This window comes from Hypanus sabinus, chromosome 18 (genome assembly GCF_030144855.1).
Source record: "Hypanus sabinus isolate sHypSab1 chromosome 18, sHypSab1.hap1, whole genome shotgun sequence".
NCBI lineage: Eukaryota > Metazoa > Chordata > Chondrichthyes > Myliobatiformes > Dasyatidae > Hypanus > Hypanus sabinus.
The window spans coordinates 9489298-9513476 of NC_082723.1; the positions used below are offsets into that span (position 1 = coordinate 9489298).

Below are 24179 nucleotides of genomic sequence, written 5' to 3' on the forward strand. Positions count from 1 at the left end.
AGGCAACAAGACTGGACGTGAGGCTCCTGGACAGGACAAGGGAAGTCCACCACAGAATGAGGGACCCCAAGCACCGGGCTGGGCAGGGTATTCCTGTGCCAGGTGAGGCACATTTACAAATGAAAACAGAAAGCCGTGGCTTGGACAGGACAAGGTTCTTGGACGTGGCTAGGACTGGGCGAGATCCCGAAGCCTTGACTTGATTGACGAAGACACAGGAATGCAGCGCCTTGGTTGAGGGCGAGACAGGAACATGGAACACAGAGCCCGGACCCATCCTTGGAAACAGGACATAGGGCTGGGACTCATTACACAGAACCGGAGCTGAGGCCCCTACTTGGGTACAGGACATGGGGCCAGGACATGCACAGAATATGATGAGACGGATTCTAACACAAGGTAGCGGCTGATGTCTGGACCTACCTAGCGAAGGCGAGGACACAAAGACTGTTCCCAATTCTAGTTAGCAGCAAACGGCCGGACCTACCAACCGAAGGTGTGGACACAGATTAAGTTCAAAACGACGAAAGACTGTTCCTTATCTTGCTCCAGTGGTTGAATTTGACAGCAGTGAAAGCAAGAGTTACAGGCGAGGCAAGGCTCCAGGCAGAAAGTGAAGGGAAGGGATACAGACAGGGGAATGCTGTATCTATTTATGAGCCAGTCGAAACGAGAATCAGCTGCCTCAACAGAAACTGGAGAAAATCTGAAAACCTGAAATAAGGAACTTGACCAGACCGTGAACCAGAATGCGGATTTCACGGACCAGACCATGACTCACGTGTACATATATACACTCTCACACACCCACAAACACACACATGCACAGACACACTCACTCTCTCACACACTCTCTAACTCCACAGTGAGTCTATGCATTTCATTACTGACTTATCAGTTTCTCCCTCAATGTGAGAGTGTGGGTTTCATTCTGTCTGTCAGTCTCTGTACAGTGTGAGAGTGTGGGTTTCATTCCGTATCTGTCAGACTCTGCTACAGTGTGAGAGTGTTGGTTTCATTCTGTATCTGTCAGTCTCTGTTACAGTGTGAGAGTGTTGGTTTCATTCTGTATCTGTCTGTCTCTGCAACAGTGTGAGAGTGTGGGTTTCATTCTGCATCTGTCAGTCTCAGGTGTGAGATCGGCATCAATGGTGGTGGAAGGGAAACTGCGATCTTTGAAGCAGGAGGACATTTCTGACGACCTGGAAAGAAAAACCTCATTGTGTCAAAAAATGTAGCGGGGATGAAGGAACTATAAAAACGTAATAGCTTTTCTACAGGAAGCAAGGTGGGAGGAGGTTTAGTCAAGATAACCATGCTGATCGGTACATTTATAAACAAAAAGCATGAGGGTGTTTTATAAACACTGCCATCTGCCACTGGCCAGTGTCTTTCTCGGGTCAGCTGAATATACCAGCATGGTTGGTGGAGGGTTTTGCAGAGATGGCAAGTACTGTAGGAGTCGGAGTGGTTTACATAAATGAGGAGTGCTATAGGGCTCGGAAAAGTTTTCAGAGATGGTGAGGGGTGTTTGAGTGCTTCTCTACCACCGTGAAAATGTACTTTACTTGTAGTTCCAAAATGGCATTTTTGTCTGTATCAAAATGAAACTCGAATTGTATCAGAGTATTTTGCTAATAATGTTCGTACAACATTATGCCGAGGTAACCAGAGAACCTGACTGCAGACCCGCAGTCCCTACATTGCATTTCAGCTGCCACTTTTATTTCTTTTCCCAAAGTGCATGACTATGCAGTTCTCTACACTGTGTTCCATCTAACAAATCTTTGCCCATTCCTCTAATCTGTCAAAGTCCTTTTTTAGGCTCTCTATTCCCCAAAACTACCTGTCCCTCGACCTATCTTGGTATCATCAGCAAACGTTGCAAAAGAGCTATTGATTCTGCCATCTTACTCATTACCATAAAACATAAAAAGAAGTGGTCTCAACACAGATCCCTGTGTAACACCACAAGTCAATGGCAGCCAACCAGAAAAGGTCCTCCTTATTACTATTCTTTGCCTCCTGCCAATCAGCCACTGCATTATCCACACAAGAATCGTTCCTGTAATATCATGCCATAGCCTGTTAAGCAGACCCATGGGAGGCATCTTGTCAAGGACCTTCTGAAAATCCAGCTCTGAAAGCACATCATCAAACGATTCTCCTTTACCTACCTTACTTGTTACTTCAATCAATTGAAAGAATTTCAACACACCTGTCAGACAAGATTTTCCCTCGAAGGGAACATGCTGAGAATGGCCGATTTTGTCACGAGCCTCGAAATACCCTGAAAAACATCCTCAACAACCGACTCCAATATCTTCCCAATTAGTGAGGTCAGACAAACTGGCCTAAGATTTCTGTTCTTCCACCGCTTTCCCTTCTGGAAGAGTGGAAGAGTGGAAGAGTGAAAGAGTGGGAGTGACATTTCCCAATTTCCGGAGTTCCAGAACCACGGCAGAATCCATTGATTCTTCAAACATCATTATTGACACCCTCCACAATCTCTTCAGCCACCCTTTCAGAACTCTAGGGTGTACACCATCTGGTCCAGGTGACGTATTTACCTTCAGACCTTTCTGTTTCACAAGAATCTTCTCCCGAGTAACGTAGCTTTACACCCTTCTGACCACTGACATCTGGACTTACACTGCTAATGTCTTCTACAGTGAAGTCTGATGCAGAACACTTTTTCAGTTCATCCGCCAGCTCATTGTCCCCTATTACTACCCCTCCAGCCTCATTTTCCAGTGGTCCAATATCTACTCGCGCTTCTCCTTTACACTTTATGTATCGGAAGAAACATTTTGCATCCTTTTTATAACTGGCTAGCTTAACTTCGCATTCCATATTTCCATTCTCAATTACTTTCTTAGTACACTTTTGTTGCTTTCTAAAAGCTTTCTAATCCCCTACCTTCCCACCATTGTTTGATCTGTTATATGCCCTCTCTTTGGCTTTGCCTTCTCATTAGCTACAGTTGTATGATCTTGTTTTTGGAATACTTCTTCCTCTTTGGTCCATATGGCTTATCCTGTGCTTTGCCAATTGCTTCCAGAAATTTCAGCCATTCTGTCGTCATCCCCGTTAGTGTTCTTTTCTAATCAATTTTGGACAACCCTTCTCTCTGTAATTCACTTTTTCTTCTACGGAAGTCAATGTTTGTGCCATCAGGTTGGAGACTACCCAGATGGTATGTAAGGTGTTGTTCTGACAAACTGAGTGTGGCTTCATCTAGACAGTAGACGAGGCCATGGATAGACATATCAAAATGGGAATGGGACCTGGAATTAAAATGCGAGGCCACTGGGAAATCCTGCTTTCTCTGGCGGACAGAGCATAGGTGTTCAGCGAAAAGGTCTTGCAATCTGCGTTGGGTCTCACCAATATATGAAAGTCTGAACTGGGAGCACCAGACGCAGTATACCACACCCACCAACTCACAGGTGAAGTGTTGCCTCACCTGGAAGGACTTCTCTAACTTCCGTTAATTCTCCTTCTTATCCCATCCCTGATATATTTAATTTTTCCCCCTCCCCTTTTTTTTGTCTCTGTCTGCCCATCACTCTGCCTGTTCTCCATCTCCCTCTGGTGCTCCGCTCCCCCTTTCTTTCTCCCTAGGCCTCCCGTCACATGATCCTTTCCCTTCTCCAGCTCTGTATCCATTTTGCCAATCGCACTTCCAGCTCTCAGCTTCATCCCACCCCCTCCAGTCTTCTCCTATCATTTCACATTTCCCCTTCCCACTCCTACTTTCAAAGCTCTTACTATCTTCCCTTTCAGTTAGTGCTGACGAAAGGTCTCGGCCCTAAACGTCGACAGTGCTTCTTCCGATAGATGCTGCCTGGCCTGCTGCATTCCACCAGTATTTTGTGTGTGTTGCTTGAATTTCCAGCATCTGCAGATTTCCTCAAGTTTGTATTTTTTTAGGTTAACTCCCATTGTCATTCTTCCTCAGCCCAGAGATTAGAGGGGCAAAGAACATCTCAAACAGAACTGCAGTCAGCTCGACTTCTTCAGTCTGCAAAATATTCTTCACCCACAGAGCGGTGACTGTTTGGAACCCATCACCACAGGGAGAGTGAGAGATGAACAACAGGGGAGGATTTAAAAGGACTGTCATGGAGTCTCTACTGTAAACTAGCTGTGTTAGAAATTCACTTAAGTACCAGAAACAGAGTTCAAAATAGAACTGATTTATTTGTTTAGAGATCCAGAATATTAAACTCCAGTCCCATTAAAGGTGAATGTGCAGCAGAAGAAACTCCTTCCAAGCCCAGTGACCAGGGTGCAGAACTGGGTGTGGTGAGCAGCAGCAATAATTGCAGAGTTCAGCACCGACAGTCACTCTTGAAATTGCATTCAGCAATGGTGATGGATAAATATCCAGCATGCAGCTTATTGCAGCTTTCTGCCCAGTGTGAACCCAGTACTGTGTCTCAAGGTTAGACAACTGAGTGAATCCCTTCCCACATTCACAGCAGGTGAATGGCCTCTCCCCAGTGTGAACTGAATGATACACATTTGGTTGACTTGGCTGAGAGAATATCTTCCCAATGTCTGAGCAGGTGAACGGCATCTACCCAGTGTGAACTCGTTGGTGACTCTGTAGGTGGGATGACTGAGTGAATCCCTTCCCACATTCTGAGCAGGTGAACGGCCTCTCCCCAGTGTGAACTCGCTGATGTTTCAGTAGGCCAGCTGCCTGAATGAATCCCTTCCTACAGTCTGGGCACGTGAAAGGCTTCTCCCCAGTGTGAAGTCGCTGGTGAATCTGTAGGTTGGATGATTGAGTGAATCCCTTCCCACATTCTGGGCAGGTGAATGGCCTCTCCCCAGTGTGAACTCGCTGATGTACTTTCAGTTGAGATGAGCAAGTGAATCCCTTCCCACAGTCTGAGCAGGTAAACGGCCTCTCCCCAGTGTGAACTCGCTGGTGAGCCAGCAGATCAGATGACTGAGTGAATATTTTCCCACATTTTGAGCAGGTGAACGGTTTCTCCCCAGTGTGAACTTGCTGGTGACTCTGTAGATTGGATAACTGAGAGAATCCCTTTCCACAGTCTGAGCAAGTGAATGGCTTCTCACCTGTGTGAACACGCTGGTGACTCTGTAGGTGGGATGACTGAGTGAATCCCTTCCCACAGTCTGAGCAGGTGAACGGCCTATCCCCAGTGTGAACTCGCTGGTGTTTCAGTAGGCTAGCTACCTGAATGAATCCCTTCCCACAGTCTAGGCAGTTGAACGGCTTCTCCCCAGTGTGAACTCGCTGGTGAATCTGTAGATTGGATGATTGAGTGAATCCCTTCCCACATTCTGGGCAGGTGAATGGCCTCTCCCCAGTGTGAACTCGCTGATGTACTTTCAGTTGAGATGAGCAAGTGAATCCCTTCCCACATTCTGGGCAGGTGAATGGCTTCTCCCCAGTGTGAACTCGCTGGTGAGCCAGCAGATCAGATGACTGAGTGAATTCTTTCCCACATTTTGAGCAGGAGAATGGCTTCTCCCCAGTGTGAACTCGCTGGTGAGCCATTAGGTCAGCTGACAGAGTAAATCCTCTGCCCGGTGTGAACTGACTGGTGCTCCACAGGTGGGAAGACTGACTCAATCCCTTCTCACACACAAAACAGGTGAATGGACTTGTCCAGTATGAACTTGCTGATGTACCTTCAGTTGAGATGACCAAGTGAATCCATTCCCGTTGTCTGAGCAGGTGAACGGCCTTTCCCTGTGTGAAATGACAGACGTGCTAGTCGGTCAGATGACAGAGTGAATACCTCCCCACAGTCTGAGCAGGAAGGATGATCGATTGAATCTCTTGCTCCAATTCTTAAATATCTGGGCAGAGAGAGCAAAACTTGTGTTTTGTGGTTGAGATTCATGTAGATAAATTCCTTGTCATTTTTAACCTGTAGAAAAGATTTACAAAATCCATCATTGGGTGAAGGACAACATGTCAGATGAGATCACTTTAGTTGCCAAGGTGTGATCTGGCATCACACTGTTACAGTGAAGTTCAACCCATGTTGGAGAGAAAAATCGTCTTCTAACTGGGCACAGTGCTGGGATCTGGATTGACTATCAAATTCTCTGATGCTCTTCCTGTCTCTGTAAGAATGGGGCATTTCTGCCGTCTCCCATCCATGAATTGGCTCAGTCTAACTCTCCCCATTGCTATTTTTCCCTGCTCCAGCTGAGCTGCATGGGTGCCTGGCCCCACAGTAACTGAAACACTCTCATGCAAATCCCCTTTGTTGACATGCAGCGGGGATTTTCTTTTATGTACTGTTAATTTAAAGGGCCACAGTTTCAATGCAATGTAAATATCTCCTGACATGGCTGGTGGCATAATGGCATCAGTGCCTGACTTCGGGACGAAAGGTCCTGAGTACAAATCCAGCCGGCACTCCTGGACGCTTTCCATTCGTGCTGGGTTGAGAGCTGGTAATCTCTTTGGAAACTCACCCGGCAGAAGGCAATGCCTCGCATGCAGTTCCTCACTACGAGAGAGGAGTGGAAATCGTATAACCAGATAAACTTTCCTTAAATGTCTCCTACTCAAGATTTATGGTTGGTCTGCACAGCTGTTAAATGGAATTCGAGTGAATGTTAGTATTATTCCTGTCACAGTCATGGAAAAGTATAACACTGAAACAGGCCCTTTGGACCATCTAGTTTGTGTTGAACTATTTAAACTCTCTACTCCCGTACACCTACCATCCTGGTACCCATACAAACTTCTTACATGTTGAAATTGAGCTCGCATGCACCACTTGGGCTGTCTGCTCATTCCACACCCGGATGTCCGTCTGTGTGAACAGACAGACATAATTTATTGATCCCGATGGAAATCGGGTTTCATTACAGTCGAACCAATCAAGAATAGGTAGAAATATAGTATATAAAAATTTATATTTTGCATAAATAATTAAATAATAAGTAAATTCTGCCAAGTGGAAATTAGTCCAGGACCAGCCTATTGGCAGGGTGTCTGACAATCCAGGGAGGAGTTGTAAAGTTTGATGGCCACAGGCAGGAATGACTTCCTATAACGCTCAGTGTCACATCTCGGTGGACTGAGTCTCTGGCTGAATGTACACCTGTGCTTAACCAGTACATTATTGAGTGGATGGGAGACATTCTCCAAGATGGCATGTAACTTGGCCAGCATCATCTTTGGAGATACCACCGTCAGAGAGTCCAGTTCCACCCGCACAACGTCACTGGCCTTACGAACGAGTTTGTTGATTCTGTTGGTGTCTGCTACCCTCAGCCTGCTGCCCCAGCACACAGTTTCCCCTCATGCTCCCCTTAGCGTTTCACCTTTCACACTTTACCCATGGCCTCTGGTTGTAGACTCACCCCATCTCTATGGTAAAAGCAAGCTTGCATTTACCACATCTCTCACCCTCATAATTTTGGTACACTTCCATCAAATCTCCCCTCAATCCTATATTGGAAGGAATAAATCCCAGACCTGTTCAGTCTCTCCTTGTAACCCGAGTCCTCCAAACCTGACAACATCCTTGTGAATTTTCTCTGAACTCTTTCAACCTGTTTTACAACGTTCATGTAGGTTGTGGACCAAAACTGCACACAATACTCCAAGTTAGGCCTCACTAATGCTTTGTACAACGTCAATACCCATCACCTGTACTCAATACTTTGGTTTATGAAGACCAATATGCCAAAATCTTTCATTCCGGCCCTATCGAACTGTGACACCACTTTCAGTGAAATACAGACCTGTATTCCCAGATCGCTTTCTTCTACAACAATCCTCCATGACCTACCAGTCACTGTTTAAGACCTACCAAAGTGGTAGGTCCTACCAAAGTGCAACACCTCACACTTGTCTGCATTAAATTCCATTTTCCATTTCTCAACACATTTTTCCAGCTGGTCAAGATCACAATGCTAGCCATGATAGTCTTCCTCGCTGTCACTACACCCCAATCTTGATTCCATCCAAAAATTTGTTGATCCAGCTAACCATGTTAACATCCAGATTACTGATATAGACGACAAACAACAACAGATCCAGTACTGATCCGTGTGGCACACCACTCGTCACAGGCCTCCAATCACAGAGGCAACCATCTGCTGCCACACTCTGGCTTCTCCCAAAGACAGTGTCTCAGCCAATTTACTATCTCATCTTGAATGCTGAGTGATTGAACCTTCTTGACCCACCTCCAATATGAGACTTTGCCAAGTGCCTTGCTAAAGTCCATGCAGACAAAATTCCACGGCCTTGTCTTCATTCACTTTCCCGATAATTTCCTCGAGAGACTCCATAAGATTGGTTAGACATGACCTACCATGCACAAAGCCATGTTGTCTATCCTTAATCTGTCCACATCAATCCAAATACTCATATATCGCAAAACTTCTTAGTTTACTTTTCGAGCCCTTCTTGAACAGCAGAACAACATTGGCTGTCCTCCAATACTCCAGTCCCTCACCTGTCACTGGGGATGATTTAAATATCTCTGTTTGGGCCCCGACAATTTCTGCACTTGTCTTCCACAGGGTTCCAAGGAACAACCTGTCAGGTCCTGGGGATTGATCCATGGCAATTTGCCTTAAGACAGCAAACACCTCCACCTCTATAAACTGTCCAGGGTCCATGAAGTTGATGTTGCTTTGCCTCACTTCTACAGATGCTGTGTCCATCTCCTGTGTAAATACGGATGCAAAAAAAATCTCCCACATCTATTTTGTTACCTCATATGGATTTCCATTCTGATCTTCCAGAGGATTAATTTTGTTCCTTGCAATCTTTTTGCTTTTAACATATCTGCAGAACCTGAGGATTCTCCTTCACCTTGTCTGCTGGGGCAACCTCATGCCTTCTTTTATTTCTTTCATATGTGTTCACTTGAATTTCCTGTACTTCATAAGTACCCCTGTCCATTTGTTCCTATTTGCCTGTACCTGGTATGCACCTCCTTTTCATTGATCTGGGAGATGAAAGCCAAATAGATGATAGAGCTGCAAGGTGGGAGGCGAGGGTGGGGGGGGGGGGGGGGGAAGAGGTTAAACTGAAGTTGCAGGGGGAATGGAGCATTCCATGCTCAATTAAAAAGTTGAGCATGGTGCAGTGAATATGCTGAGCCCTGTCCGTATATGTCAATACAAGGAGCATCGCAGGAAAGGCGGATCTGTTCAGGGCATGGATCAACACATGGAATTATGACACTACGATCTGGCTACTGTGGACTGGGACAGGCCGCTTTATGGCAAAGGTTTGCTTGGTAAGTGGGATGCCTTCAAAGCGAAATTCTAAAAGAACAAATAGGGTATGGCTTGTCAGAATAAAAGGTAAAGATAGAAACAGCAGGGATCCTTGGTTTGCAAGAGATATTGAGACCCTGGTGAAGCACAAAATGGAGTTGCAGGGATAGGCAGGCAGGTTCTTATTGAGTATAAGAAATGCAAGGGAACACATCAAAAATAAATCAGGATGGCTAAAAGAAGGCATGAGGTTGCCCTCGCAGAAAAGATCCTCAGGGATTCTAGAGACAGATTAACAGCAAAAGTATTGCAAGGCACAAAGTTGGTCCTCTGGAAGACCGGGCTGGGAAACAAAACAGATGGGGAAGATCCCAAATACTTTTTTCATATCTATGTTCTCAGGAGTTGGACACAGAGTCTATGAAAGTGTGAGAAAAGTGGCATTAACATCGTGCACCCTGCACAGATTAAGCAAGAGGAGATGTTTGCTCTCCATGGCAGACGTGGGTGGATAAATCTTCAGGGTATGATAAGGTGCTCCCTCGGACCCCAGGGGAAGCAAGTGCAGAAATTGTCTTGGCCCTAGCAGAGATAATTAAATCATCATCAGTGACGGGGGAGGTACCGGAGGATTGGAGTACAGCAAATGTTGTTTCGCTGCTTAACATAGAACATTGAAGTCTACAACATATTCCAGGCCCTTCAGCCTACAAAGTTTTGCTGACCATGTAACCTACTCTAGAAACTGCCGAGAATTTCCCTAAAGCATAGCCCTCTATTTTTCTAAGCTCCATGTACCTATGAAAGAGCCTCTTAAAAGACCCTATTGTATCCGCCTCTACCACCACCACTGGCAGCACATTGCATGCATCCACCGCTCTCAGTGTGAAAAACCTACACCTGACATCCCCTTGGTGCAGATTTCCAAGCACCTTAAAACTGTGCACCCTCGTGTTAGCCAATTCAACCCTGGGAAAGACACCACAGGCTATCCACATGATCAATACCCTCATCATCTTATACACCTCAAAAAGCTCTAAACATAAACAAGGAAATTATACATTGCTTTGAGAACTTGCTCCAAGTATACACAATTATGAGGGTATAGATGCAAAAATGCAAGCGGCTTTTTCCACTGTTGGGTGGGATGACAACCAGAGGTCATGGGTAAGTGGGGAAGGTGAAAATTCAAGGGGAACATGTGCAAAGGCTCTTTACTAAAATGGGTGTGAGAGTGTGGAATGGGATGCCAGCAGAAGTGTTTCATGCCAGATCACTTTCACCGTTTGAGAAGATTGGATGGGTACCTGGATGGTAGGGGTACGGAGGGCCATGATCCCAGTGCAGATCATTGCATCAGAGAGTTTAAATATTTTCAGCATTCTAGATGGGCAGAATGGCCTGCTTCATGGAACTTCGTCATATCCCTATGACAGAGAAGCTGGCCATTAGAATGGGAAACTGGTAGGAATGACGATGGAGCAGCAATGACTGGAGATTCTGGGAGCAAATTGGGAGGTGCATGGTAGATACATCCCAACGTAGCAGTGGAAAGGCAGGACACAACCATGGCTGGAATGAGAAGCCAAAGAGAGGGCAAATAATAGAACAAGAACTACTGGAAAGTTTTTAAAAACCAACAATCAGATATGCTCAGGACATTGAATTATGATTTGTAGTTACTGATGAGTCTTGGTTGAACCCAACAGTCTGAGGCATTTAGAGGAACAAAATATTTGGGGCCTCAATATCTCTTGAAAACCAAGGTTCCCTGCACCAGTTACCTTCCAACTTTTATTTTGGCAGGCAGATACAAACTCTACACCCTCAATATTTCACTTCTGAAGGCATCCCACTTACCAAGTACTCATTTGCCAGAAAACAGCCTGTCCCAATCCACACTTGTCAGATCCTTTCTGATAAATTGACCTGTCTCCAATTTAGGATCTCAACCTATGTTCCAGACCTCTCTTTTTCCATATTTACTTGGAACCTCATGGCATTATGATCACTAGATACAAAGTGCTCCCATACACTAATTTCTGTCACCAACCCTGGATCATTCCCTAATTGCATATTGCACACGTCTACATCAGGAATTCTATGTACTGATTAAGGGCACATTTGACAAACTCCACCCCAGCTATTCCTTTTACAGTATGGGAGACCCAGTCAATATTTGGAAAGTTAAAATCACTTACTATATTAACATTTGTTTCTTAGCATAGTCTGCAATCTCTCTACAAATTTGTGCCTCTGAATCCCTCAGACTGTTGGATGCAACCAACAGACAAAAGGTGCAGGAGTAGGCCATTTGGCCCTTCGAGCCAGCACCGCCATTCACTGTGATCATGGCTGATCATCCACAATCAGTACCACACTCCTGCCTTCTCCCCATATCCCTTCACTCCACTATCTTTAAGAGCTCCATCTAACTCTTCCTTGAAAGCATCCAGAGAATTGGCCGCCAATGCCTTCTGAGAAAAACAGACAGACAGACAGACAGACATACTTGATTGACCCCGGGGGAAATTGGGTTTTATTATAGTAACACCAACCAAGAATAGGTAGAAATATAGCAATATAAAAAAAAACATAAATAATGAAATAATAATAAGTAAATTATGCCAAGTGAAATTATTTCAGGACCAGCCTGCAAACCAGAGGCAGAGCATTCCACAGATCCACAATCCTCTGGGTGAAAAAGCTTTCCTCAACTCCGTTCTAAATGGCCTACCCCTTATTCTTAAACTGTGGCCTCTGGTTCTGGACTCCCCCAAAATCGGGAACATGTTTCCTGCCTCTAGCGAATCCAACCCCTTAATAATCTTACATTTCTCAATGGATCCACTCTCATCCTCCTAAATTCCAGTGTATACAAGCGCAGTCGCTCCAATCTTTCAGCCTATGACAATCCTGCCATCCTCGTGAACCTATGCTGCACTCCCTCAGTAGCACAAATGTCCTTCCTCAAATTTGGAGACCAAAACTGCACACGATACTCCAGGTGTAGTCTCACCAGGGCCATGTACAACTGCAGAAGGACCTCTGCTCCTAGACTCAACTCTTGTTATGAAGGCCAACATGCCATTAGCTTTCTTCACTGTCTGCTGTACCTGCATGCTTACTTTCAGTGAATGATGAACAAGGACACCTAGGTCTCATTGTACTTCCCCTTTTTCTAACATGGCACCATTCGGATAGTAATCTGCCTTCCTATTCTAACCACCAAAGTGGATAACCTCACATTTATCCACGTTAAACTGCATCTGCCCACTCACGCAACCTATCCAAGTCACCGTGCATTTTCACAACATCCTCCTCATATTTCACTGCCACCCAGCTTTGTGTCATCTGCAAATTTGCTAATGTTACTTATAATCCCTTCACCTAAATCATTAATATATATTGTAAATAGCTGTGGCCCCAGCACCGAGCCTTGCAGTACCCCACTGGTCACTGCCTGCCACTCTGAAAAGGACCCGTTATTCCCTACTCTTTGTTTCCAGTCTGCCAACCAAATTTCTAACCATGTCAGTACCCTACCCCCAATACCATGTGCTTTAATTTTGCCCACTAATCTCCTATGTGGGACCTTATCAAAGGCGTTCTTAAAGTCCAGGTCCACTACATCCATTGTCCATTTTCATAGTTACATCCTCAAGAAATTCCAGAAGATTAGTCAAGCATGATTTCCACTTCGTAAATCCATGCTGACTCGGACCAATCCTGTTACTGCTATCCAAATGTGCTGCTATTTCATCTTTCATAATTGACTTCAGCATCTTCCCCACCACTGATGTCAGGCTAACTGGTCTATAATTGCCTGTTTTCTCTCTCACTCCTTTCTTAAAAAGTGGGATAACATTAGCTACCCTCCAATCCTCAGAAACTGATCCTGAATCTACAGAGCATTGGAAAATGATTACCTATACCAGAGCCACCTCCTTAAGTACCGTGGGATGCAGACCATCAGGCCCTGGGGATTTATCAGCCTTCAGTGCCATCAGTCTACTCAACACCATTTCCTGCCCAAGGTGAATTTCCTTCAGTCCCTCCGTTACCCTAGGTCCTGTGGCCACTATTACATCGGGAGATCATCTGTGTCTTCCCTAGTGAAGACAAATCTAATGTACCTGTTCAACTCGTCTGCCATTTCCTTGTTCCCCATAATAAATTCACCTGTTTCTGTCTTCAAGGGCCCAACTTTGGCCTTAGCTAATCTTTTTCTCTTCACATACCTAAAGAAGCTTTTACTATCCTCCTTTATATTCTTAGCTAGCTTACCTTCGTACCTCATCTTTTCTCCCTGTATTACCTTTTTAGTTATCTTCTGTTGCTCTTTAAAAGTTTCCCAATCCTCTGGTTTCCTGATCATTTTTGCTATGTTATACATTTTCTCTTTTATTTTTATACCGTCCTTGACTTCTCTTGTCAGCCACGGTCGCCCCCTACTCCCCTTAGAATCTTTCTTCCTCTTTGGAATGAACTGATTATACACCTTCTGTATTAATCCCAGAAATGCCTGCCATTGTTGTTCCACTGTCATCTCTGCTAGGGTAGACAAGCAAGGATGCTTCTTACCTTGAGTATCACCCCTCAGTTAGAGCCCAATGTAATATTCGAAGTTGCTGGAATTCCAATTCTGTTTATGATTGATATGGGGGCAATCACATCTACTCTCGATCAGGAAATGGTATCAGAAAAGGGAAAACAGACAAACACTCTGCCTGGATTCAAAGGCAGGGCACGTACGTATTTACGTACCCAGTCACTGCAGGTCGAATTACAGGGGAACCAGTGTGTGGTTTCATTTATAGTCACCACCAGTCGGGTTGTAATCTAGCAGGGAGTGACTTGCTCTGTCCGTTGGAAGTCGAGATTCTCTGCATGGACAAGGGTGTCACCCTGGGACTAGTGAACAACCGACAGCTTCCCCAGTTACTGACCCCCAGTGGTGGGCACTTAATCTGGACTCCACTGCATTTGAACCCCTTCTGCCAGCGGCCGACCCTCATGTGACTCTGAGCTATGACCCTCCGGGGTGCTCAACTGAGGAAAGCCAGTATTATGCACCCCTCGAGGGACAGAAGTTCCCAGTCATGGTGATTGGAGAGGCTAAAGGAAAAGAGGGCAGCGCATTACTGCCTGAAGTTTCCGATTTCCTTTGGCAACAGACAGAACTGGTGTTTCCCCATATCACTGTCTGGGTTTGCCCTGGGTTAAAGCCAAAGAGCCCAGAGTTCAATTCAGAAGGTTCAAAGGAACATCTAAACAAGCCTGATGCATTTTGGAAACAAGCCCTGTGACTGATGAAGTTAAAATAGAACTTATTGATGGCAATGAGCAAAGGTATGTTTAGAGAAAAAAGGGTGCAGAATTTCATGAGAAGCACCCCTCTCCAACTGTTAAGCATGGGGGTGGATCGACCATGCTTTTGGCTTGTGTTGCAGCCAGTGGCACGGGGAACATTTACTGGTAGAGGAAAGAATGAATTCAATTAAATACCAGCAAATTCTGGAAGCAAACATCACACTCTCTAAAAAAGCCAAAGATGAAAAGAGGATGGTTTCTACAACAAGATAATGATCCTAAACACACCTCAAAATCCACAATGGACTACCTCAAGAGGCACAAGCTTAAGGTTTTGCCATGGCCCTCACAGTCCCCCGACCCAAACATCATCGAGAATCAGTGGATAGACCTCAGAAGAACAGTGCATGCAAGAGGGCTTAAGAATCTCACAGAACTAGAAGCCTTTTTCAAGGAAGAATGGGAGAAAATCCCCCAAAAAAGAATTGAACGACCCTTAGCTGGCTACAAAAAGCATTTACAAGCTGTGATACTTGCCAAAGGGGGTGTTGCTAAGTACAGGCATGCAGGGTGCCCAAACTTTTGCTTTCGGCCCTTTTCCTTTTTAGTTATTTTGAAACTGTAAAAGATGGGAATAAAAAAGTTTTCTTGTTTAAAATATTAAAGAAATGTGTCATCTTTAACTTATGTCTTTTGGAAATCAGTTCAACTTTTACTCGTTTACCAGTAACAGAAACTTTGACCGGGGTGCCCAAGCTTTTGCCTGCCATTGTAATTGAGCAGGCTTCTTTTGAATCAGCTGTCTCCACCCAGAAGGCTGAGCTGTTTGCTCTGACTCCTGCCTGTAGCCTAGCACAAGCTACTAAAGTGCAAACCTTTACACGGACTCCCGTTATGAACTGACTACGGGGCTTTAGGGATTCCTGACTTCCTCTGGCCACCCCATCAGTAATGCTACCTTTGTAGACAACTGACTCACCGCTCTACAGCTACGTCGAGTTTTGACTATTATTAAATGTGCAGCCCATACTGGGGGAGTGTGATGAGATGTTCCAGGGTAATGTCAGGGCTGATGCAGCTGCCAAACAAGACAGCCTTGAGTCTCACACTTTTAGTCCCACGGGGAACCCAGCAAGCTCCTATTGGACAAAATCTAAGGACGGGTATGCCGGACATGGGGGAAATACGTAACTAACAGGGGGTCGCCCCTGAAGGAGACGCAAACTATGGTCCCAAATGGGTTGCCACCTCTAACCTCAGACCAATTTACTGGTGACCCCTGCAGGACAGGTCTGAGTTCCCTCTGTATTCTTACCTGCTTTGATAGATTATGTACATAATTGTACACACTTGGGCAAGGAGGGAATGGTTAAAACATTATTAAATCTTGACTTCCAGAAAGTAGCTGAAAGACCAGCCAAAGCATGCTTAATTTGTAAAAAATACAAATGCTGGAAAGGGGATGCCTTGTGGTTCCGGAACTACCCCCTTGCCTGGTGGACCTTTTTCTTGTTTGCAACTTGAGTTTATAGAATTACCCAGAGTACATTGTTATAGTTATTGCTCAGTGATAGTAGATGGATTTAGCAGATAGATTGAAGCTGTTCCTACAACTAATGATACCACTACGACTGTTGTGAACATATTGCTAAAAGAAATAACTCCTCGCTATGGACTTCCAGGAATGATAAGCTAGGACAATGGGCCAAAATAAATGAGGAAATCTGTAAAGAACCTGCTATAAAACAGCAGTTCCACTGCACCCATCATCTGAAAGCAGCAACAAAGTGGAACGAGCCAATGGTACTTTGAAAGATAAGTTGGCAAAACTCACACAAGAAACTGGATTGGGCTGCTTGAAGGTTTCACCCTTAGTCCTATTCCATATGGGGATCACATCATCAAGTAAGACGGGGCTATCACCTGCAGAAATTATCTACAGGAAGCCCATGGGGACCCCGACCTTGTTTGCCGCTCCACCCTGAGAGCTTATCCGCAACATTGGATAGGCATACCTTGGGGGAGGAGATGGGAAAATACTTATGCAAATTAACTAACACTCTCCAAAGCTTGCATTCACAGGTACGACAGGCCTATCGAGAAGATGAAACCCAAACTAAAGGTGACTACTACACCATCGAACCTGGAGATTTTGTTCTGCTCAAGAACTGGGATGGTAAGAAGTTGGGACCGAGGTGGAAAGGACTGTACCAAGTGCTACTGACAACACCTCCGGTAGTGAAGGTGGAAGGGCAGCTCCAGTGGATACATCGAACAGACTGTAAACACGTTACTGGCAGAACTGATAAGGACTGGAAAATGTACCCTTAGGGAACCTGCCCGTCTCGGGAGGCCCCCAGTTTAACACTTTCCTGTCCCTCTGCCACACCGATGCTAAGCAAGCTGAGTGGGGAGCACATTGGGTATGTGCCGGAATTCTCCAACAGGGTAAGACTATGTCAGTGGTGCCGCTGAATACCAGCGGAGTCCATTCAGTTCTGGTGTTTTCTGATAGCCGTAATGGTAGCATTGTCAATTGCACCATATCCAGGTCTGGAAGGCCAGACTGGGGATGGTGTTGCTTTGAGGGTTGGAGTCGTAGATATCCTGCACAAGACCCCTCCAAGCTATGTCCGGGATAAGAGTTACATCTCCAGCAGTGGCTGGTACTACTTGTTGGTGTAACCAGAATGAGAGTGCACCCTATCAAGCGGGAAGCAGTAACTGTACCAAGAGTCAAACTTATGATACCCCTGAACCACTAAATGGAACTTATTGGGTTTGTGGAAATAGGGCCTATTCCTGGCTGCCAGGAGAAAGAACAGGGCAGCGACATGGAACCTCACCCTACCAGGCGGGTTCTTGAGGGCGGGACGAGGGTTGGAGTGGTTGTTGCTACTAGGCCGTCCATGTGCCACACTTGCGGATCCTGGCTCAGCCTCAGGATCACCCCATTGGAATAGGCAATGAAGGGGTATAACAGAATCTGAGAGATTTTGGATGATTGCCTCTCCTTCCTATGGGGTAGCCAGAAATTCCAGGGAAATAATTAATTTAGCAGCCGCTCTAGAATAATTGGCCAATAATACAGCTGGAGCACTGACTAGCACTCAAGCAGAGGTAACTGAGAAGATTGCAATTCGCCGAACAGTGCAACAGAATCAGATGGCCCAAGACTTTATATTAGCAGAAAAATGAGGGACCTGTGCTATCATAGATAAGGCATGCTGTACTCATATCCCTGACGAATCTTCCAATATTACTGACTTATCTAAACACAGACCCCAAGAGGTTCCGAAAATTCAAGATGTTGGCAGTAAGCTGCACAATTTTGGGACCAGTAAGGTAGTGGGGTGGCCCTGGCCCTTCAATATATTCAGGGACGTCTGGAGGTGTTTTTGCTTTTCGGATGTCTGATTGTATTAATTTTGATTATTGTCTGTATCCTACGGTGCCTTTGGCCATGTTTTGTACCATGTTGGAGAAACAGAACCCCATAACCATATGCCCTCTGCTTTGCTTTTACTTTGGCTTTGACTTCTCCTGTCAGCCACGACCGCATCATTTTTCCATTCAAAAATTTCTTCTTCTTTAGAATAGATCTGCCTTGCACCTTCCTCACTTCTCGCATAAACTCCAGCCACTGCTGCTCTGCCGTCCTTCCTGCTAATGTCCCTTTCCAGTCTACCTTGACCAGTTCCTGTTTCATGCCTCTGTAATTTCCTTTACTCCACTGAAATACCGACACATCGGATTTCAGCTTCTCTTTCTCAAATTTCACAGTGAACTCAATCATGTTGGGATCACTGCCTCCTAAGGTTTCCTTCACTTCCATCTCTCTAATCACCTCTGGTTCATTACACAATACCCAATCCAGTACAGCCGATCCCCCAGTAGGCTCAACAACAAGCTGTTCTATAAAGCCATCTCATAGACATTCTGCAAATTCTCTCTCTTGAGATCCAGAGCTGAGCTGATTTTCCCAATCCACTCGCAAGTTAAAATCCCCTACGATTATCATAACACTGCCCTTCTGGCAAGCCTTTTCTATTTCCTGTTGTAATTTGTAGTCCACATCACTGCAGCTGTTTAGAAGCCTGTAGATAACTGCCATCAGGGTCCTTTTACCCCTGCAATTTCTTAGCTCAACCCATAAAGATTTCAGACATGTCACTCCACTCTTCAAGAAGGGAGAGAGGCAGAAGAAAGGAAACTATAGGCCACTTAGTCTGACAGTGGTTTGAAAGATGTTGGAGTCAACTATTAAGGATGTGAGTTCGGGCTACTTGGAGACACAAGATAAAACAGTCTGGACTCAGCATTGTTTCCGCAAGGGAAAATCTTCCCTGATGAATTTGTCGGAATGCTTTGAGAAATAATAAGCAGGATAGACAAATGAGAATTGGTTGATATTGTGTACTTGGATTTTCAGACCTTTGACAAGGTGCCACAAACGGGGCTCCTTAACGAGTTCTGAGCCTGGTTGGGCAGCAATGAGGAAGGAGCTGATCTCGGGTTTGTGTAAATCGAAAGGCGGTTGCAGTGGGAAAGAGCTGGGACCGAGCCAGACTGCTGGACATTCTGGGCCGGGAATGTAGGATCAGATAGTTCTGGTTCCCCAAGCAGTGAGAGTGGATGTCGGTAACGAGGATCTGTTTACGTGTACGGGTGTGGGGTGAATGGTGGGAAAGTTGTGGGGTTACTTGGCAGGGTGGAGGGAGGTTGGGGATGTGGGTTATCGGACACAGTGTGACCCGGGAGGAGCCCTAGGGCAGATCACGTTGTGAGCAAGGGAAGATCAGGTCCATTGTATCAGACAGCTTTCAGGAAGCAACAAATCTCTTTTTATCTTAATCACTGTCTAATCTTGCTGCTAACATTGTGTTTGTCTCAGAGCCCAGAGTCTGGGAACAGCTCGATGGTAGGAAGCAGATGGTGATGATGGAAGGCTGTTTACTGGAGTCAAAGCCCGTGCCTCCGGGAGCACCCCAGGGTGACACCCATTGTTACTTGTCATCTCTGTCAATAATCTGGTTGAGAATGTACAGGATATGGGTAGAGAGTTTGCAGCAAGTAATTGCAAACAACTACTTCTTTTTGCAAGATAGTAAATATAAACACTCCTCTTTCCCTCTCCACACTCAGAAGATGCAAGCTCCTCAAATGAGCAAACACTGAGGGAATGTGAGACACTTCAAAGAGCTGGGATACTGACAGCACATTACCAGACCTGGAGTGACTGGAACTGGATCTGATAGAGGCATAACTGGTATTTCTGGTCACATTCAGCTCACTACCTTCCTTTTACAGGTATGTAATGTCTAAAGGACCAGTATTTGAGTAAATGAGACTCACCAAACTTTCTCCGGACTGAATCAATGGAATCTTCGAGTCAGGAGGTTTCTCTCCAGTTGGTGCTCTCAGTCCTCGGGCTGGTTCACTTGCTGCTGTTCCCTCATCTTCATTCGTGGTTTGCTTCCAGTTGTGGGCTTTTCTTCCAATAAATCGCTCACCGCAGGTCTAACTTTAACATAAATGATAATGAAGCATGTTATACAAAGGAGAACAAAATATTTCTGCTCACTGAAATCTAAATATTGAAGACAAATATAATGATCATTGAACAAATCTGTAATTGTCCCTGACACGTCACAAAACCTGATATGGGATAGGAAGGAGTCATCATTCAGTCATGGTAAGACATAAGATGCAGGAACATAATTAGGTGATTTGATCCATCAAGTCTGCTCCACCACTCAACCGTGGCTGAGATTTATTCCAACACCATATTCCTGCCTTCCTCCTATAACCCGAAAGTTACTTAGCAATCATGAGTATGTTAATCTCTGCCATAAATATACCCAAATGGCAACCTTAACCCCCATCTGTGGCAACAAATTCCACAGATCAGACATCTTTTGGCTGAAGAAATTTTTGTCAACTCACTTTTAAAGGGAAGCATCTTTATTCTGAACCTGCGCTGTCAGATCACAGACTCTCCGTCTAATGGAAACATCCATTCCATTTCCACTGTATCCAGGCTTTTCAGCATTCGGTAGGTTTACTTAACCATACATCCCTCCACCACCCCCACCGTCCCTCTGAACTCAATTGAGCACAGGTCCAGAACCATCAAATGCTCCTCATACATAAAGCCGATCATCCCTGAGATTATTCTGGTGAAACTTGTTAGCAACAACTGCACTGAACACATTCCCAAGTATAACATACAATCAAGAAATTTAAACCATTCCAGAGTGAATGGAATAAAAAGAAACTGAATTCACCAGAGTCGCTCAAAAGGTAAGGAACTGCTGTGGAGAGAGCAACAAATTTAATGATTCAGGTTCACAATCTTTTGTCAGAATGGATACAGAATTTTTCATTTTTAGTGCAGATTTCCAGCAACTTGAGTTTCTGTTTGATTTCCACTGTCTGACACACAGGTGACAGTGAGGAGGAATTTCCAAACACAGTTGAACACACAACCCCCCAGGTCTATTTCTACTGGTCCAAACAGAACAGCCCAATTACTCACAGCCTCTCCTTAATAGGGATGGAATACACACTCATTCTCTCCTCAGATCAGCAGCATTGCTTCTAAAGGAACTCCAGAAACAAACATTTGATCCCAGACCAGAAATACTCACTCAACACCTCATAAACCCGGGCAGCTTGATCCCGGGGTCCATGTTACTTGGATCTAAACAGGGGTGCAGTGCTGCCGGAGCTCACCGGAGCACCACTCCAGCACTTCTGTTAGAAAATAAGTCAAGATAAACAAGCGGTAAATTTAACAGCAGCCCCATATTAAATAGAGGAAATTTTAAGGAAACGGGGGTTACGGAGAGGGGTTGATGGCTGGTGAGGAAAATACTACTAATAACATTAGGATAGGATATTCGATAGATTTGGCGAAATCCAGGAGCTGTGACTGTGGCTTACTCGCTAATAGAAAAGTAATTTTTTCTCACTAACAAACTTATGGCTTCTAAGCAAACAACGTTATTTCACTTGCCTGATAATTATATTTTATGATAATTAGTGAATGCAACCGCGCAATACTTTGTCTTATTACTAAATTAAGTATTATGTTTTATTGTACTAGTTATATACTGAAATGCAGTGATTGTCTATAATCTTGTTAATGTCTTATTTATCACTGTATTTCTGTGGAGCTCTGGAAATCATATATATTTCTTTCATCTTGGTTTAATGCTTGACATTATAAAAAGCTCTATTCATACATATAAATACACACACACACCCTCCCCCCCCCCCCCCACAATTTGTGTACCTGCTCATGACATCAATGGGACAAGGAAGTTGCCCAGTACATGAAAGGAGCAGGTACAGAAATATACAAAGTGGGTGTGACATACTCGGAGTGATTGATAAGTTCGTGGCCTAAGATGAAAGGAGTCAATTTTACAAAACCTAGCAATTTTCAATTAACTGTAACAGAAACAGCACAAAACTGATTAACTTTCTGCATAATCACTCAAAGAGTTGAACTGCACGTGCAGGTACCGAGAGCCGTATAACATTAGGCCGCGAACTTATCAATCACCCCTCGTACAGCTCCGGCAGCTAAAAGATTGGCACTGCACCGCTGCTCCAGCCGTCCCACAGAGCTCGGGCCCGGTCCTTTCCCAATGCAACCGGCCCAGATTTACACAAACCCGCCGGGATCAAACCCCACTCACCCCCGCTCGAATCGGTGAACCGCCAACGACAGCTGCATTCGGCAGTGCGCATGCGTTTATCAGGATCTTCTCCACAGCACCACTAGCGGTCGGAGGTACACATGGCCACTAGCGGCCGGAGGTCCGTACAGCGCCCCCAGTGCCCGGAGCGGGCGGGACAACGGAGAGGCAAATCACAAACGCGACGAAGTCTGCAGATGAAGGAAATCCAGCTCAACGCAAATAAAATGCTGGCTGAACTCAGCAGACCCGGCAGCATCTATCGAAACGAGTCGACAGTAGACGTTTCCAGCTGAACCTACCTTCAAGATTGAGATGGAATGGGGGAAATATCTGAATAATATCGGGGCGGGCGAGGAAATGCCTGCCTGGATGGTGAAGGTTGAATAGGTGGGAAAACAAAAGAGCTGAAGAAAATAGAATCTAATAGGAGAGGAGAGTGGAGAATAGGAGCAGTGGACCCAGAGAGAAGTGATAAGCACGTAAGAGGACGTGAAAAGTCAGAGAGGAAGAGAGGGAGTGGGAGGGAGAGATGAGAGGGAGATTTGTTCACTCCAAGGAGAAATCGATATTCATGCCATCAGATTGGGGGCAGGGGCTACCCAGACGGAATATAAGCTGCAGATCCTGGACGCTGAGGGTGGCCTTTAACTGGCACAAGAGGAGGCGATGGGTTGACACGTCTGAACGGGAATGGGTATGGGAATCGGAATGAAAATGTTTGGACACCGGGAAGTCCCGCTGGGAGCGGATAATTCAAAGGTCAGTTTATTATCAAAGCAGGTATCCATAAACAACTGTTGCGTTTTCTTTTTTCAGAGAACCACAAAACGAAGAAAGAGCATGAAAGTCATTCAGAGAGAAAAAATCAAACTCCCACCCCACCCCCCGCATCAAAAAGAACGGCATCCCGATCATCGATCCTCAAAACCCACCCCTCCCGCACAAAAGGGAACAATAACATCGATCCGCCCCCCAAAAAAAGCAACCCTACCCTGCACAACTGCGGAGGAGCTGGTATCACCTGTGTAGAGGCGGCCGCATCGGGAGCAGCGGACACAATAGGCAACCCCGGAAGATTCACAGGTGAAGTGTCACCTCACCTGGAAGGATGTTTGGACAACGGAGAGTGTTCGGCCCCCCGGCCCTTTCACTGTGACATCCCGAACTCCACATCAAATCCGTCCAAACGAATCTGCGCGAAATTTAATGACCAATAAATTTAATTCCTCTCAGCGATCAGCTGTCTGAATTAATTACTGACTTTAAAGAGTCTATCTCCACTCTGAGGGTGGGGAATGTCCCTAAAACCCCACCACAGAGGACGGTGAAGGCTCGGTGATTGTTCTCACATAAAACAGATCTGTGGAGACCGAAGGGACCGAGGAAATGAGCATCGTGCAGAAGCATGTGAGATGGGAGAGCAGCCACCATCTTGTTGATGGTTAGAGGGGCTGAATGGCCTTCTCTTGCAGTTTCTTATTTGATGATTCTGTGTTCCTGTCCAGTGAGGTTGGAGGAATGTGAATAGAAATTAGTGTTTATAAACATAGACTGATTTAAATGAACACTGAACATTTCCTGTTTGGATCTGAATTGTGTGTTGTACTGGGATGGGAAATGAGCCCATGACTCCGTGACCTGGAGATGGAGGGGCAGGGACAGGGAAGATATGGAGGGATAAACTAAACACGTATCGGGTGTAAGTATGGAAAAATGTGAGAAATGCGATGGATGGGTCGGACAGCATGTGAAGGGTGTGGAGCGGAGTCACCGGTTCAGGTGGGAGACCTCCACCCGTCACCTCATCCCGTTTCCTGTTCACGTTTCTCTGCAGATCTGCAGCATCAGTGGGTCACTGCTCTACGTGTACGTGTAGCTTCATCTTTCACCCATTCAGACAAGGGAGTGAGATCCAGA

The 24179-nt window shown here is 45.3% G+C and overlaps 1 protein-coding gene across 3 annotated transcripts; it reads right to left on the reverse strand.

Moving 5' to 3' along the window:
* Positions 1-4183: 4183 nt before the first annotated feature.
* Positions 4184-22309, reverse strand: LOC132407316 (zinc finger protein 239-like). Of its 3 annotated transcripts, none has more exons than XM_059993647.1 (3): positions 22260-22309; positions 19909-20077; positions 4184-5912 (listed from the first exon to the last, which is right to left on the reverse strand). In XM_059993647.1, the coding sequence occupies exon 3, from the start codon at positions 5534-5536 to the stop codon at positions 4583-4585; it is 954 nt and encodes a 317-aa protein (XP_059849630.1). In that variant the 5' UTR covers positions 5537-5912; positions 19909-20077; positions 22260-22309; the 3' UTR covers positions 4184-4582. The 3 variants fall into 3 exon arrangements, with proteins under 3 accessions (XP_059849630.1, XP_059849631.1, XP_059849629.1); XM_059993648.1 differs by having other exon boundaries at positions 19909-20073; positions 22260-22278; XM_059993646.1 differs by lacking the exon at positions 22260-22309 and adding an exon at positions 21204-21570.
* Positions 22310-24179: the final 1870 nt, after the last annotated feature.

Excerpts from the sequence above, each read along its gene's own strand:
- LOC132407316 (XM_059993647.1), bottom strand. The coding sequence starts at position 5,536 with ATGGCTCACCAGCGAGTTCACACTGGGGAGAAGCCATTCTCCTGCTCA.